Here is a 13,430-nt window from a genome sequence, read left to right on the forward strand (position 1 = left end):
AGGTGAAACGCTGGGTCTAATGAAACCCTTCTCAAGCAAATCCTGCAACTGACCCTTTAACTCTTTCNAGACAAACTAAAACAATGTTTAAAAACGAATATTAGAAATTATAATTTAAACAAAAACGAACAAACAATACTAATTGATACTAATGACTACTACTCATGTAAAGAAACTATAATACATGATGCTTATTCACTAGCTACTACGAATAGACAAAAATAAAAATCAAACTACTCAATCATCTTTAACCACGGATCCTCACCGATCAAGTGGTCTATTTTTCCATCAGGGCGCTCAAAGAAGTCTGCCACATCTAAGTGGGTGATGTCAAATTCATTGTCATAGACAAAATTAGCTTCAGGGCCTTTATTCTTTAGAGATGCTTGATAAAGCTCAACCAAATGTCTTGGTGCACGATAAATATTTGCCCAATGCCCTTTTCTACCGCAACAATAGCATTCAGTTTCTGAACCATTTGCTTTTGGCTTCTCATCTTTCCCCTTTCCACTTTTGGCGGTTATTTCTCTTTGAAGGGTGATTAACACCACGACCACCACGAATAGGGCCACGGCCTTTTCCACGCTTAGCATAATGGGAATATACCTCATCCACTTCAGGCAATAGTGTAGACCCAGTGGGTCGATTTTCGTGATTTCTCATGAGCAAGTCATTGTTTCGCTCAGCCACAAGGAGAAGAGAAATCAGTTCAGAGTACTTCTTGAAACCTTTCTCTCTGTACTGCTGTTGCAGAACCATATTGGAGGCATGAAACGTTGTAAACGTTTTTTCAAGCATATCATAATCAGTGATAGTATCTCCACAGAGTTTCAATTTAGAAGTAATTCTGAACATCGCAGAATTATATTCAGAAACAGACTTAAAGTCTTGGAGCCTCATATGAGCCCAATCATATCTTGCTTGTGGAAGAGTGACCAACTTTAAGTTGTCATATCTTTCCTTTAAGTCATTCCACAAAACAGGTGGATCTTTGACTGTGAGATATTCTATTTTCAACCCTTCATCAAGGTGATGGCGCAAGAAAATCAAGGCCTTAGCACAGTCTTGGGTGGATGCTTTATTTCTGTCTTTAATGGCGTCTCCAAGACCCATTGCATCTAAATGGATTTCAGCATCCAACACCCATGTCATATAGTTCTTGCCCGAAATTTTAAGGGCAACGAACTTTCTTTTCATAATGTCAGTCATAATTAAAAAGAGGAGAAAAGTTATACCTTAATCTTCTCAAAGAGCTTCTTGAGACGGTAGAGTCTCGTGCTGATAACGTGTGATGAAAACAATAAAAGAAGAAGAACAATATTGCAGAGAAAGAGAGAGAGAAAATTCTTATTGAATTTTGGGATGATTTACAATGGGGTAAAACTCCTCTATTATAGGGGAAAAATGACTTAGCCACAAAGTAAAACTCTCTACAAGATAGATATTCACTCTAAATAGAATTCTATTCATAACAATTCTCCTTTTTTCCTTTTGATAATTAATTTTATATTGGATAAAATTATAATTTAAATTACTTTCCTAATGCTTAGGATTTTGTAAAATCAAAACAAGATTTACTTATCAAATTATTCCTTATTTGAACTAGGTAAGAAATCCTTATTTTTTTCTGAATTTTCTTACCATTTAATTAATAAAAGAAAAATGTTAATATATCAATATATAGTGACATTATGCTACACCTTAGGAATGTAGTGATAAAATTGCTTCTTTTCAAGTTTTCTTAGTAAAAATAAAAATAATAGAAAAAGTAGGAAATGATAACTAGAGTCGATAATGGTGACCGACAGTTCTTTGATTTTTAGTATTCTTAATTATAATCATTCCATGTTATATATATATTGGCTAAGACTCAGATTGATTATCTGCTTTTAAGGAAGTTTGATAGAGGTTGTGCAAGGATTGCAAGGTTATCCCGAGTGAGTCACTCGCGACCCAACATCGGCTCTTGGTGGTGGATGTCAGCATCCCGATGAGGAGGAAGAGGAGGGTGGTTCGGAGTAGCCCGAGGATTAGGTGGGGTGCCTTGACGAAGGAGAAAGCTCAAGAGCTGGGGAGGAGGCTATTGGCTATGGGGGCCTGGAGAAATGGCGGGGAAGCTAGCGGTATGTGGACGATGACGGCGAACAATATTAGGAAGGCGGCACAAGAGGTACTAGGGGTCTCGAAGGGTTACTCGGGCGGGCACAAGGGTGACTGGTGGTGGAACGCCGAGGTCCAAGGTAAGGTGGAGAAAAAGAAAGTGGCGTATCGACGGTTAGTGGAGAGTACGGACGAGGAGGAGAGGTAGAGGAACATAGTAAGTTATAAGGAAGCTAAGAAGGTGGCGAAGTTAGCGGTCACGGAAGCAAAGAGTGCAACATTTGGTCGCATATACGAAGAATTGGGGGGAAAAGGCGGAGACAAGAAGTTGTTCCGGCTGGCCAAGGTGAGGGAGAAGATGACTCGGGATCTAGAACAAGTGAGGTGCATCAAGGACGAGGAAGGCCGAGTGTTAATAGAGGACGCACAAATTAAGCGGAGGTGGCAGACGTACTTCCATAAGCTGCTGAATGCTGAAGGGGAGAGAGACATTGTACTGGGGGAATTGGAGCACTCCGAATGTCACCGAGATTTTAGCTACTGTAGGCACATTAGAGTCGAGGAAGTTGTCGGGGCTATGCATAAGATGAGCAGGGGCAGAGCGACAGGGCCAGATGAAATCCCAGTAGAATTTTGGAAGTCTGTGGGTAGAGCAGGATTGGAGTGGCTAACTGGGCTGTTTAATGTTATTTTCAAGACGAAGGAGATGCCAGAGGAATGGAGGTGGAGTACGATGATTCCGCTATACAAGAACAAAGGCAATATCCAGAACTGTAACAGCTATAGGGGCATCAAGCTATTGAGTCACACCATGAAAGTGTGGGAGAGGGTAGTGGAAGCGAGGATGAGGAGGCTGGTGTCGATATCCGAGAATCAGTTTGGGTTCATGCCCGGTCGATCCACTACAGAAGCGATCCATCTTATTCGGAGGTTGGTGGAACTGTACAGGGATAGGAGGAGAGATTTGCACATGGTGTTTATTGACCTAGAGAAAGCCTATGATAAGGTACCTAGGGAAGTTCTTTGGAGATGTCTGGAGGTGAAAGGTGTTCCGGTGGCGTATATTAGGGTGATTAAGGATATGTATGATGGAGCTAAGACTCGGGTTAGGACAGTGGGGGGCGACTCGGAGCATTTTCCAGTTGTTATGGGACTATACCAAGGATCTGCGATCTGCCCGTTCTTATTTGCCCTGACGATGGACGCACTGACACACCATATCCAAGGGGAGGTGCCATGGTGTATGTTATTCGTTGATGATATAGTACTGATTGATGAGACGCGAAGCGGTGTTAACGAGAGATTGGAGGTTTGGAGACAGACCCTTGAGCAAGACTAAGACTGAATACGTGGAGTTCAAGTTTAGCATCATGCCGGGTGAAGCGGACGTGGACGTGAGGCTTGACTCGCAAGTCATTCCCAAGAAAGGGAGCTTCAAGTACCTGGGGTCGATTATTCAGGGGGATGGGGATATTGACGAGGATGTCATGCACTGTGTAGGAGTGGGGTGGATGAAATGGAGGCTAGCATCTGGTGTTCTGTGTGACAGGAAGGTGCCTCCGGAACTTAAAGGAAAGTTCTATAGAACGGTGGTTAGGCCGACCATGTTGTATGGTGCAGAGTGCTGGCCAGTGAAGAATTCCCATATCCAAAAGATGAAAGTTGCAGAGATGAGGATGCTGAGATGGATGTGCGGGCACACTAAGCTAGATAAGATTAGGAATGACGATATTCGGGGGAAGGTGGGCGTGGCTCCCATGGAAGACAAGATGCGGGAAGCTAGGCTTAGATGGTTGGGGCACGTGAGGAGGAGAAGCCTGGATGCACCGGTGAGGAGGTGTGAATGGATGGCCTTGACGGGTATGAGGAGAGGTAGAGGGCGGCCTAAGAAATATTGGGGAGAGGTGATCAGGCAGGACATGGTGCAGATGCAGATTTCCGAGGACATGGCCCTTGATAGGAAGTTGTGGAGGTCGAGCACTTGGGTGGTAGGTTAGGAGACAGGAGGCTAGTGTGATAGTGTCTTGCTTTAGGCTGCTAGGGGCTCCAGTTGTGTTCTTAATACTTCTTTAGGGTCGAAAAGTTAGGCTTTAGTAGGTTTAGCGGCCCTGTATGTACATATTATTCCCTTGCGTATGTAGTATTGTGCCTTTGTTGATGTTTAGTGTTAATACTTTGCTCTCTATTTTCTGGTTAATGCGTTGCTGGTGTTATATGTTAGGTTTCCTTTGCTGCTACTAATACATTGTTTCTTTCTTTCTTGAGCCGAGGGTCTACCGGAAACAGCCTCTCTACTCCTCCGGAGTAGGGGTAAGGTCTGCGTACACACTACCTTCCCCAGACCTCACATGTGGGATCTCACTGGGTTGTTGTTGTTGTTATTGTTGTTGTTGTTCATGTTATATATATAATGATAATTGCCACTAATATTTTAAATATATTACAATCATTTTTTTTCTTTTTTTCAATAAGCTAATATTTTAATTCTAAATAATTTGATTAACTGAGTAAAAATAGAAAAAAGTAAGTAATAAAATATAACCAAAGTCGGTAATGCGGACTGACACTCTTTCGATTTTTTTTATTCTTAATTATGAATTTGTAACAGGTCATAGAATCAAAACTAATTAATTCTAAATGATTTAATTATGTCAACAAAAAAAAAAATAGAGAAAGACTTTTTGTAAATAATTATGCGTGATCCTCTGGATATACAATAGTATATCATTTATCCTTTAGTCAAACACCTCTTTTATAACATTTATGAACTAAAATTTAAATACACATTCTAATAGATCATACTATGAGTATGGATAAATTACCCCAATATTCTCAATTATTACTCTCTAACTCAATATCAAATCATAAAATACTTTTAGAATAACACATAACAATTGCATCATCAGAATACATAATTCAATGATACATATAATTTTTAAAATTTTATACTTATTGATATGGGGAGAAATTCAAAAATAGCCATATTTACAAGTGATCGTTCAAAAATAGCCACAGTTTTAAAAGTAATCGAGATTTAGCCACTTTTTATGTAAAGTTAAATCTGAACGAAAACACTGTTCAAAATCCGGAAAAAATACTCCAGTATAATATACTGGAGCTCCAGTATAATATACCGGTGCATCATAATATACTGAAACTTTCCGCGTGTTAGAGTTTCAACATAATATGCTGGAAGTTCATATACAGGTGCATCGATCTCCAGTATATTATGCTGAAACTGTGTTGCAACAAAATTGTGGCTATTTTTCAATGATTTTGTAAACGCTGGCTATTAAACGACCAGTCTGAAAACTAGCTAGCCCATGCTATTTTTACATTGATATGAGATACACGCTTTCCTCGTAGTTTAAAACTAGTCAACTAAAAAAGTTAGACAGTTAAAACAAAATATCACATGAAACGGTAACACTTTGGGTAAAAGTAGGCATTTCCTTTCCATTCGGCAAGTTGAAAAACAATCACCTTTAGGGGCGTTCCGAGAATCGAACTCGGGACCTCTCGCACCCAAAGCGAGAATCATACCACTAGACCAAACGCCCAATATGTTTAGGATAGCCACAGTAGCCATACTTGTTTGATTAAATTAAGGTCAATCATCAGCTAGTTGCTTAGTGACATGGGAGATAAATTGATTTTTATTTTTTAAGTCGTAAGATATTCTTCTAGGACATGTGTTTAATTTGGTACATATTTCCATCATGACTCTAGAACTAAATGAATAATAACTAATTGCATCCTGCTTAAGTTATTTGTTAAACTACTTTGTTGCTCATGTATTTCATGAATAAAGGTTAGATAGGTGTATAACTATAAAGGGAGAAGATTAGGAATTCCTTAGCGGAGTTATTAATCTATATTTATATCTATTTATCTATATCATTACAAAAATACAAAATTACTCAGCGAAATATGATTTGTCCTTTTTACCTTTTAAAAACGTAGTTAATTAATCAATTTCCTAAAATCTAAGAATAACACTTAGTTACTGAATTAATACTTATAACCTCTTTCCATTTCTTTTTGGCTTAGAACTTTTAAAGTTGGTAGCATAATAATTCCTAACAAAACAAATAGAGTTATAAATACGCATTGTAATATCGACTTAGTGCCAAAACAAGCCAGTTAATCGACCTTCTTCAGTTCTCCGTCATTGCAAATTCCAGGTTCTAATTTTGATAACTTTGACATTCAATTTTATCGCGGAATTCTCTCTCTTTGGTGGTACTGACTCACTGGATCGTTAGTGTCCCTTTAGATACAGCTAATTAAATTAGATTAATATTAATTATTTCCCCCTTTTTCTAGTTTAATTTCTATATTTCTAAAATGTGAGATCTTATCCAAGCTCTTTTAAGCCTTTCCCCCCCTTCCAATTTTGGTTTGATTTGCGAAAATAGGTTGCTAGACTGACCAGGTTAGCTTTTCGAAAGGTCTCCCGGTCTTTCTTTAATTCTATTTTAAGCAGTACATTAATTTAAAGCCTAATTCTTTTATTTCACGATTCACATGTAAAAATAATTGTGTAGTTTGATTATACAAAATGAGCAATAATAATTTAAGGAAACCGACAAAGCATATCGGAAAATAGATTATAAAAAATTAAAATCGACAAAAGTTTGTTAGTTAATTTTACGCAATAATGCACCGAAACTTAATTTTGACAGACACCGTTATTGATGTGTTTTGTGCCATTTAAAAAAAATAACGGCCCTAATCAGTTGCATAATAAAATCAAAATAAAAAATATTTTATAGAAATCGAACGAATCTATCGGTATTTTCAGTCAAAATACAATCGACTCATTTATTTAAAATCGAAGGGATAATCGATCGGGTTTATCGGTTAATTGTGGTGAATTTTTAATTTTTTTTAAAAAAATTATCGTACTCTGTTGGTTAGTTTCACTTGAAGAATATAAAAAAAATAAGAAAATAGAAGCATCAGACCAATGAGTATCAATGATCAAATGGTAGAATAGTATCCTGCCATGATACATACCTCGATTCGATTCTCGATAGTGAATTTTATGCTTAATTTAAGATAATCAACGAACTTCGTTGGATCGATCTTTTAATGAAAATTTCCATAACCTCGAGTTCGTTGACTTTTTCTACCAATGTGATAATTTGTGACATGTCTCAATCCGCCGTTTTTAGCTGAAAACTCACGGTTATCGGCGGCTTTCTGTCGGTTTCTTCCCTCGAAAAAGACCTTATTCTTAGTAGTGTAAAGAAATAAAATAATATGTATTTTTCTCGCGAGAAAAAAAGTAATGTCTTCTATCAGTTTGCTAATCTTGTTTGTATTTTTTAGAATGAATTTGATAAGAGCTTTCCAAAATTTCTTTCATAAAATTTTTTAAATCTTCAAGGATTATGTGTAATTGTTGAAAATGAAAAAGAAGTATGGTAACTTGTGAATTTGGAGTGATAAAATTATAAAATTGGAATAAATTTTTTAGTAAATATATTGGCTGATATGAGTGAGAACTTTTATGTGAAATTTTTTTCTTTTATTGAGTTAGATGTATAAGATCAACATTCATTAATTTTCAAAATATATATTTTTATTTTTGTAACTCAAACACTATTTATACGATTTCTTAAGAAAAATTCACCCATTAAAATAGTCTACACGCATAACACACCCAGGGGCGGACCTAGAGCAAACGTTACGGGTTCCCATGAACCCAATAACTTTTGCATAGATCCTATATTTATACTAACAAATTCATTAAAAGTATAAGAATATTTAGCTTTACAGTTTGTTCTATTTGCTGTGGTCTGATTTTCTCCCTCTTTTCGGCATGTCCCAAAGTAATTAGTATATATGATCTTAGAGTCCCATTGGCAATCCTTCCATCATTTGCATTTTTCGTCTGTCTCCTTCTCTGAGAGATTGTTATAGGAATCCATAAACTTAAAATTCTGGATCCGCCTCTAAACACACCCATATTATAACACTAGTTTGTATCCTAAAAGTGTAATGTTTGGTATTCACCCAATTCGTTTTTTTCTCTTGCCTGACTCTCGGGTAACTCCGAACGAACCAATTTCTAAAGACTGTTACTCTTGTTTTCTCTTACAAAACTTCAGATAGTTGCAAACTTCAGCTGATAGTTTCTCATCAAGGTTCCTTTCTGTGTAAGCTAAAATGGAAGAAGATAGGTAAGTTTACTTGATCTCAGCTCATTCTGGTTTCTTCTACTTCTTATTTTCTTGTTTTCCTGTTGAATATTTAGCTTCAATTATTTAATTTATAGTGCGCATCCTTATTTATATGAATATATGAATTACTATCCACTTGCTACATCTCCTCGTCACTAAATTGTTAATTTTTTTATTTCTTGCTACATCTCTCAGCGAGGGACCATCATACTATGCAATATCAACATATTATCTTCATAGTTTCAACAAAAACTAGTACTCTCTCCGGAGCATGTGTGACAATGTTTGACTTGCACAAAATTTATTTAAAAAAAAATACTTTTGAAACTTGTGGTTTAAAATAAGTCATAAATATTTGTATGATTATAAATGTCAATTTATCAATGATCGAGAGAGAAATTGATGAATTGGTAGAGAGAAGAAAAGCTGAAGAGAATTTGGAGAGGAATCTAACTGATTCTCATTTCTTCTGCATGCTACGGTAAAGAGTAGTACTTCCTATATATACACAATACTTAACTAACTCCACTAACTAACTAAGCTTTCCTTTTAACAATAAATAACCACCTTATTGGCTAATTAGCTAACTAATACATGTTAGCTTATATGCTCTCAACAATAAATCGTCTAAAAAGGAAAGTATGACACATAAGTTAGGACATAGAGAGTGAATAGTTGCTAGTCTAAGCATTTGTCAGTATTCTTGTAGCTATTTGGAGTGTACTATCAAAAACTAATGCTTCATTTCTTGTAGCTGTTGGTTCTTGAATATAAGTCTGATTGTATTCCTTTTGCTTTGTTTTGAATAGATGTATGGAGGAAGTGGCCAAAGAGTTTCTCCAAAAGCCTGTTAAGCTCTCTGATGTTGAAAGCAACAACGACGAAGCAGATCAGTTAAGAGAAGAATATTTTAGAAAGAAAAGAAAACTTCAAGACTGTTTACTGTCAGCAAGATCATGGCGCGATCTGCCGCCAGAAATTTTAACGGAAATAGCAGACAACTTCGGAATTATTGATCTTCTTGGTTTTCGTGGAGTCTGCACAAATTGGCGCTCTGCTTCTTTCCTAGCTACTGCAGCCATAGAATATGCTCCTGATACACACCCTTATTTCCTACTCTACAACGATGAAGATGAGGAATGCATACTCGTTAACCCCACCAATGACAAAAAGTATACCCTTAATATCCCCGAATTGAAAGAAGCTACTTGCCTTGCTTCGAGTCATAGTTGGTTACTGTTATCCCAAAAGGGTCTCATTTTCTTCTTCTGCCCTTTCTCTCACGTGAGAATTGACCTCCCCCCATTTCAAGAATCAGAAATTTCTAAAGGTTCTGCTGCGTTTACCTCATCTCTTTTGTCAAATGATTGTGTTACGGCTCTCATTCGTCGAAAACGTCATAAGTTTCTGGAACTACATGTGTTGGAACGCGGAGATAGCGCGTGGGTGAAATATGAATATGATCTTTCATTGAGATTTTTTTGTGGTGTTAAAGGTGCTACTTTTGCTGATGAGTGTTTTCAAATTTTGGATGAGAATGACAAGATGATAACGTTCGACTTGGGAAATAAGAGTTTTGAGTATTACAAAATAGTAAAAGAACGTAGAGATCCAAATATTGAAAGCCTGCCTTTTAACTACAAGGAGAAATGTTTCAGTAAGAGTGATTTCAGGAAAAGGATGAAACTTGGGAATGATGTTGCTATTTCTATTTGTGCTGCCTATTATGCTGGAAGTGGTGATTCTGTAATTTTTGTTAAGAATGAAAAATTTAAGGCCATACTAGATTATGATGCTCAAGAATTCAAAGGAGTTTGGATTCAACCTAGATTCTTTCAACTCCCTCCAAATTACAGCTGGTGATCTCTTTGAGATTTTGCTCTTTACATTAAAAATTTGCATTTTTTTCATTTTTGTTTCCTCTCATTCCAATTCATTTTTCTTCTTGGGGATAGCTTCAAGATTAAGATAAGTTGTTGGAATGTAGAGGATTGATAATCCTTAGGGATATTTTGCTTTTGGTTATTTAGTTATAATGCATAAATTTTCATGTCTAAGCTGAGGTCGTACAAGATAATTTAATTTATACAATTGATTATTTTCTTTGCTTGCTCTTGGCCATGTTTAATTAATTGTAAGGAAGACCTCTAATAAAGTGCTCTATGTGAAAAAGGGATTTCCTGGTGTACCCCATCACCCCATGTTTTAGAATTAACCTAAATAGCCATCCAATCAACTACTTAAACTAAAAATAACTGGTGAAAGTATAATATATTTATAATATATGTATAACAATTAGAAAAAATTAAATAATAAATTCGGACCAATCTGGTAAAGATCCCTTTTCTTAAACATTAGACTATGTCTATGAGGATTCATATTGGTCACCAAGCTATGGTCTTTTTTAATGTGAACTGAATATGACGGACGCCTTTGGTTAGTTAAAATGGTGATGATTCATGATCAGATTATTATCTACAAAATGTCTTGAGCAAGTTGCCAATTTGATATGAAGAGAACTATATTTGACCAAAGAGTTTACACCATCTTGCGGAACCTTTATAAGCTCTTTGAGAACTTTTATCACTAGAAGGAAAAATTGATGGCATATCTTCTTTTATACAAGAGAATAACATTCTTCAGAATTAAGTGAAGGGGTTGCTTCCCTAATCGGTTACATAATTGACGTGGCAAGTAGCAAAAATAGAAAGTCCAACTTAGGCCTCACACTTGAAAAACTCAAGGGTCATTGTTCCCGACTATTCTATGTTTGTTGTATTTCTGCAAGGGGAGTCCAACCTCGCTAACTTCATTTCTATGTTAAAAATAATGCTCACTATCTTTCCAGCAATTAATACTTGTAAAAATTAAAGTAGAGAAAGAGAATTGCAAAAGGCTTGAGATCTCGGAACAATATAATATATATATATATATATATATATATATATATATATATATATATATATATATATATATATGTGTGTGTGTGTGTGTGTGTGTGTGTGTGTGTGTGTGTGTGTGTGTGTGTAAAAAAAAACAAACATATGTAGACATGTATTTCAGAGCTTGCTCTCAACACAAAGCTCATGTTGAATTTTTGAATCTGCTGTTACAAAGGCATGAAAACGCATCACCTAAATTCAAAATAGCTTCTTCCACCATAGCTGGCACTTGGGCATTTGGTCTAGTGGTATGATTCTCGCTTAGGGTGCGAGAGGTCTCGAGTTCAATTCTCGGAATGCCCCGTCCTGTGTCTATAGGGTTGCTTTTTTCTCCCACAATTCAAATAGGGTCAAAGACAAAACCAGAGAATGCATTTTCATTTTGTTATAAATATATTATATTATGGATGTTCATTTAGTACTCCGTTGTAAATAAGCTTCCTGAAGAAGCTTATCCATATGGGACTCCGCCGTAAATATGTTTATCTATTGAGTACTCTATTGGAAATAAGCTTCCTGAAGAAGCTTATCACTTCGGTACCCGGTTATAGATAAACATTACCCCCGATAGAAGATTATCCATACCGGGTATAATAAGCTTATCACTTCGGTACCCGGTTATAGATAAATATTACCCCCGGTAGAAGATTATCCATACCGGGTACAATGAGCTTATCCTTTCAGTACTCCGTTATGGATAATCATTGCCCCTGGTAGAAGATTATCCATATCTGGTATAATAGCAGCTTACACAACAGCTTGCAGTAGCAGCTCACACAACAACTTTCTTTCTTCTATAAATAGAATAGATTTCAGTTCATTATGTACATCAGTTTGAATTCGAATAATATATCAGTTTCTCTCATACTTGTCTTTACTTTACAGTCTTCATTTTATAACACGTTATCAACACGAGACTCTGCCATCTCGAGCAAATACTTTGAAAGTATCTGAGGTACGAACTTTCTTTTTCTATATAATGTCAAATCTTTTTGAAATTGAATTTGTAGCCCTGGATATATCGGGCAAAAGCTACATGTCTTGGGTGCTTGATGTTGAAATTCATCTGATGCGATGGGTTTGGCGGACACCATCAAGGATAAAAATCAGGCATCAAACCAAAACCGTGCCAAAGCAATAATATTCTTACGCCATCACCTTGATGAGGGCCTGAAAATGGAATATCTTACTATTAAAGATCCAGTCATACTGTGAAATAATTTAAAAGATAGATATGACCACCTGAAGATGGTCGTTCTTCCACAGGCACGATATGATTGGACTCATCTAAGGCTACAAGATTTTAAATCTATCAGTGAGTATAATTCTGCTATGTTCAGAATTATTTCCCAATTGAAATTATGTGGTGATAATATTACTAATCATGATATGTTGGAGAAAACTTTCACCACTTTTCATGCCTCGAATATGCTCCTGCAGTAGCAATATCGAGAGATGGGATTTAAAAAGTATTCTGAACTTATCTCACATCTTCTTATAGCCGAGCAACATAATGGGCTATTAATGAAAAACCATGAAAGCCGACCTACTGGTTCTTGTCCATTCCCTAAAGTGAATGAGACGAACTTCCACCAAGCTAAACGTGGAAGAGGTCGTGGCCCCAGTCGTAGTCATGGCCGTGGTCGGGGAAGAAATCCCAATCATGGTAATAATAATGCACCAAAGAACCCTCCTCGCCACCAGCAGTGGAAAAGGAAGGAACAAAAGCATGAAGCGGTGCAAGCACCAAATGCAAAAAGTGCATGCTATAGATGTGGAGGAAAAGGGCACTGGTCACGTACCTGCCGTACGCCAAAGCACCTGGTTGAGCTTTATCAAGCCTTCCTGAAGAAGACAGCGAAAAATGCTGAAGCAAATTTTATTTCTGAAGATAATTTAGACTTCATGCATTTGGATATAGCTGATTACTTTACACTCCCAGAAGGAGAAACAAGTCATGTAATCGGTGGTGAATCTGCAGAAATATAAATATTTTGATTTTTGTTGTTTGTAGTAGATAGTATGGTTATGTAATTGTTGTACATAAAGAAAAATTATGATTTGATAATGATGTTTACTACGATATATCTTATTTATGTCATTTTAAAGAATATGGATAACATTATTAGATCAACTTAAACTCTAGCAGAGTTTGCAAGAAATATACAACCACCAGAAGTGGTTTTCGTATATCTCATTG

The 13,430-nt window shown here is 36.5% G+C and overlaps 1 protein-coding gene and 2 non-coding genes across 3 annotated transcripts; 2 read left to right on the forward strand and 1 right to left on the reverse strand.

Moving 5' to 3' along the window:
• On the reverse strand, positions 5,589 to 5,660 carry TRNAP-UGG. Its single transcript has one exon. It is a non-coding gene; the product is annotated as a tRNA-Pro (tRNA).
• TRNAP-AGG lies at positions 11,462 to 11,533 on the forward strand. Its single transcript has one exon. It is a non-coding gene; the product is annotated as a tRNA-Pro (tRNA).
• Positions 12,686 to 13,219, forward strand: LOC109236128. The gene has a single exon (XM_019402345.1). The coding sequence runs from the start codon at positions 12,686 to 12,688 to the stop codon at positions 13,217 to 13,219; it is 534 nt and encodes a 177-aa protein (XP_019257890.1).

This window comes from Nicotiana attenuata, chromosome 12 (assembly GCF_001879085.1).
Source record: "Nicotiana attenuata strain UT chromosome 12, NIATTr2, whole genome shotgun sequence".
Taxonomy (NCBI): Eukaryota; Viridiplantae; Streptophyta; class Magnoliopsida; order Solanales; family Solanaceae; genus Nicotiana; species Nicotiana attenuata.

Bases quoted from the DNA above. Each gene is read 5' to 3' on its own strand.
- LOC109236128 (XM_019402345.1), top strand. From the start codon at position 12,686: ATGGGATTTAAAAAGTATTCTGAACTTATCTCACATCTTCTTATAGCC.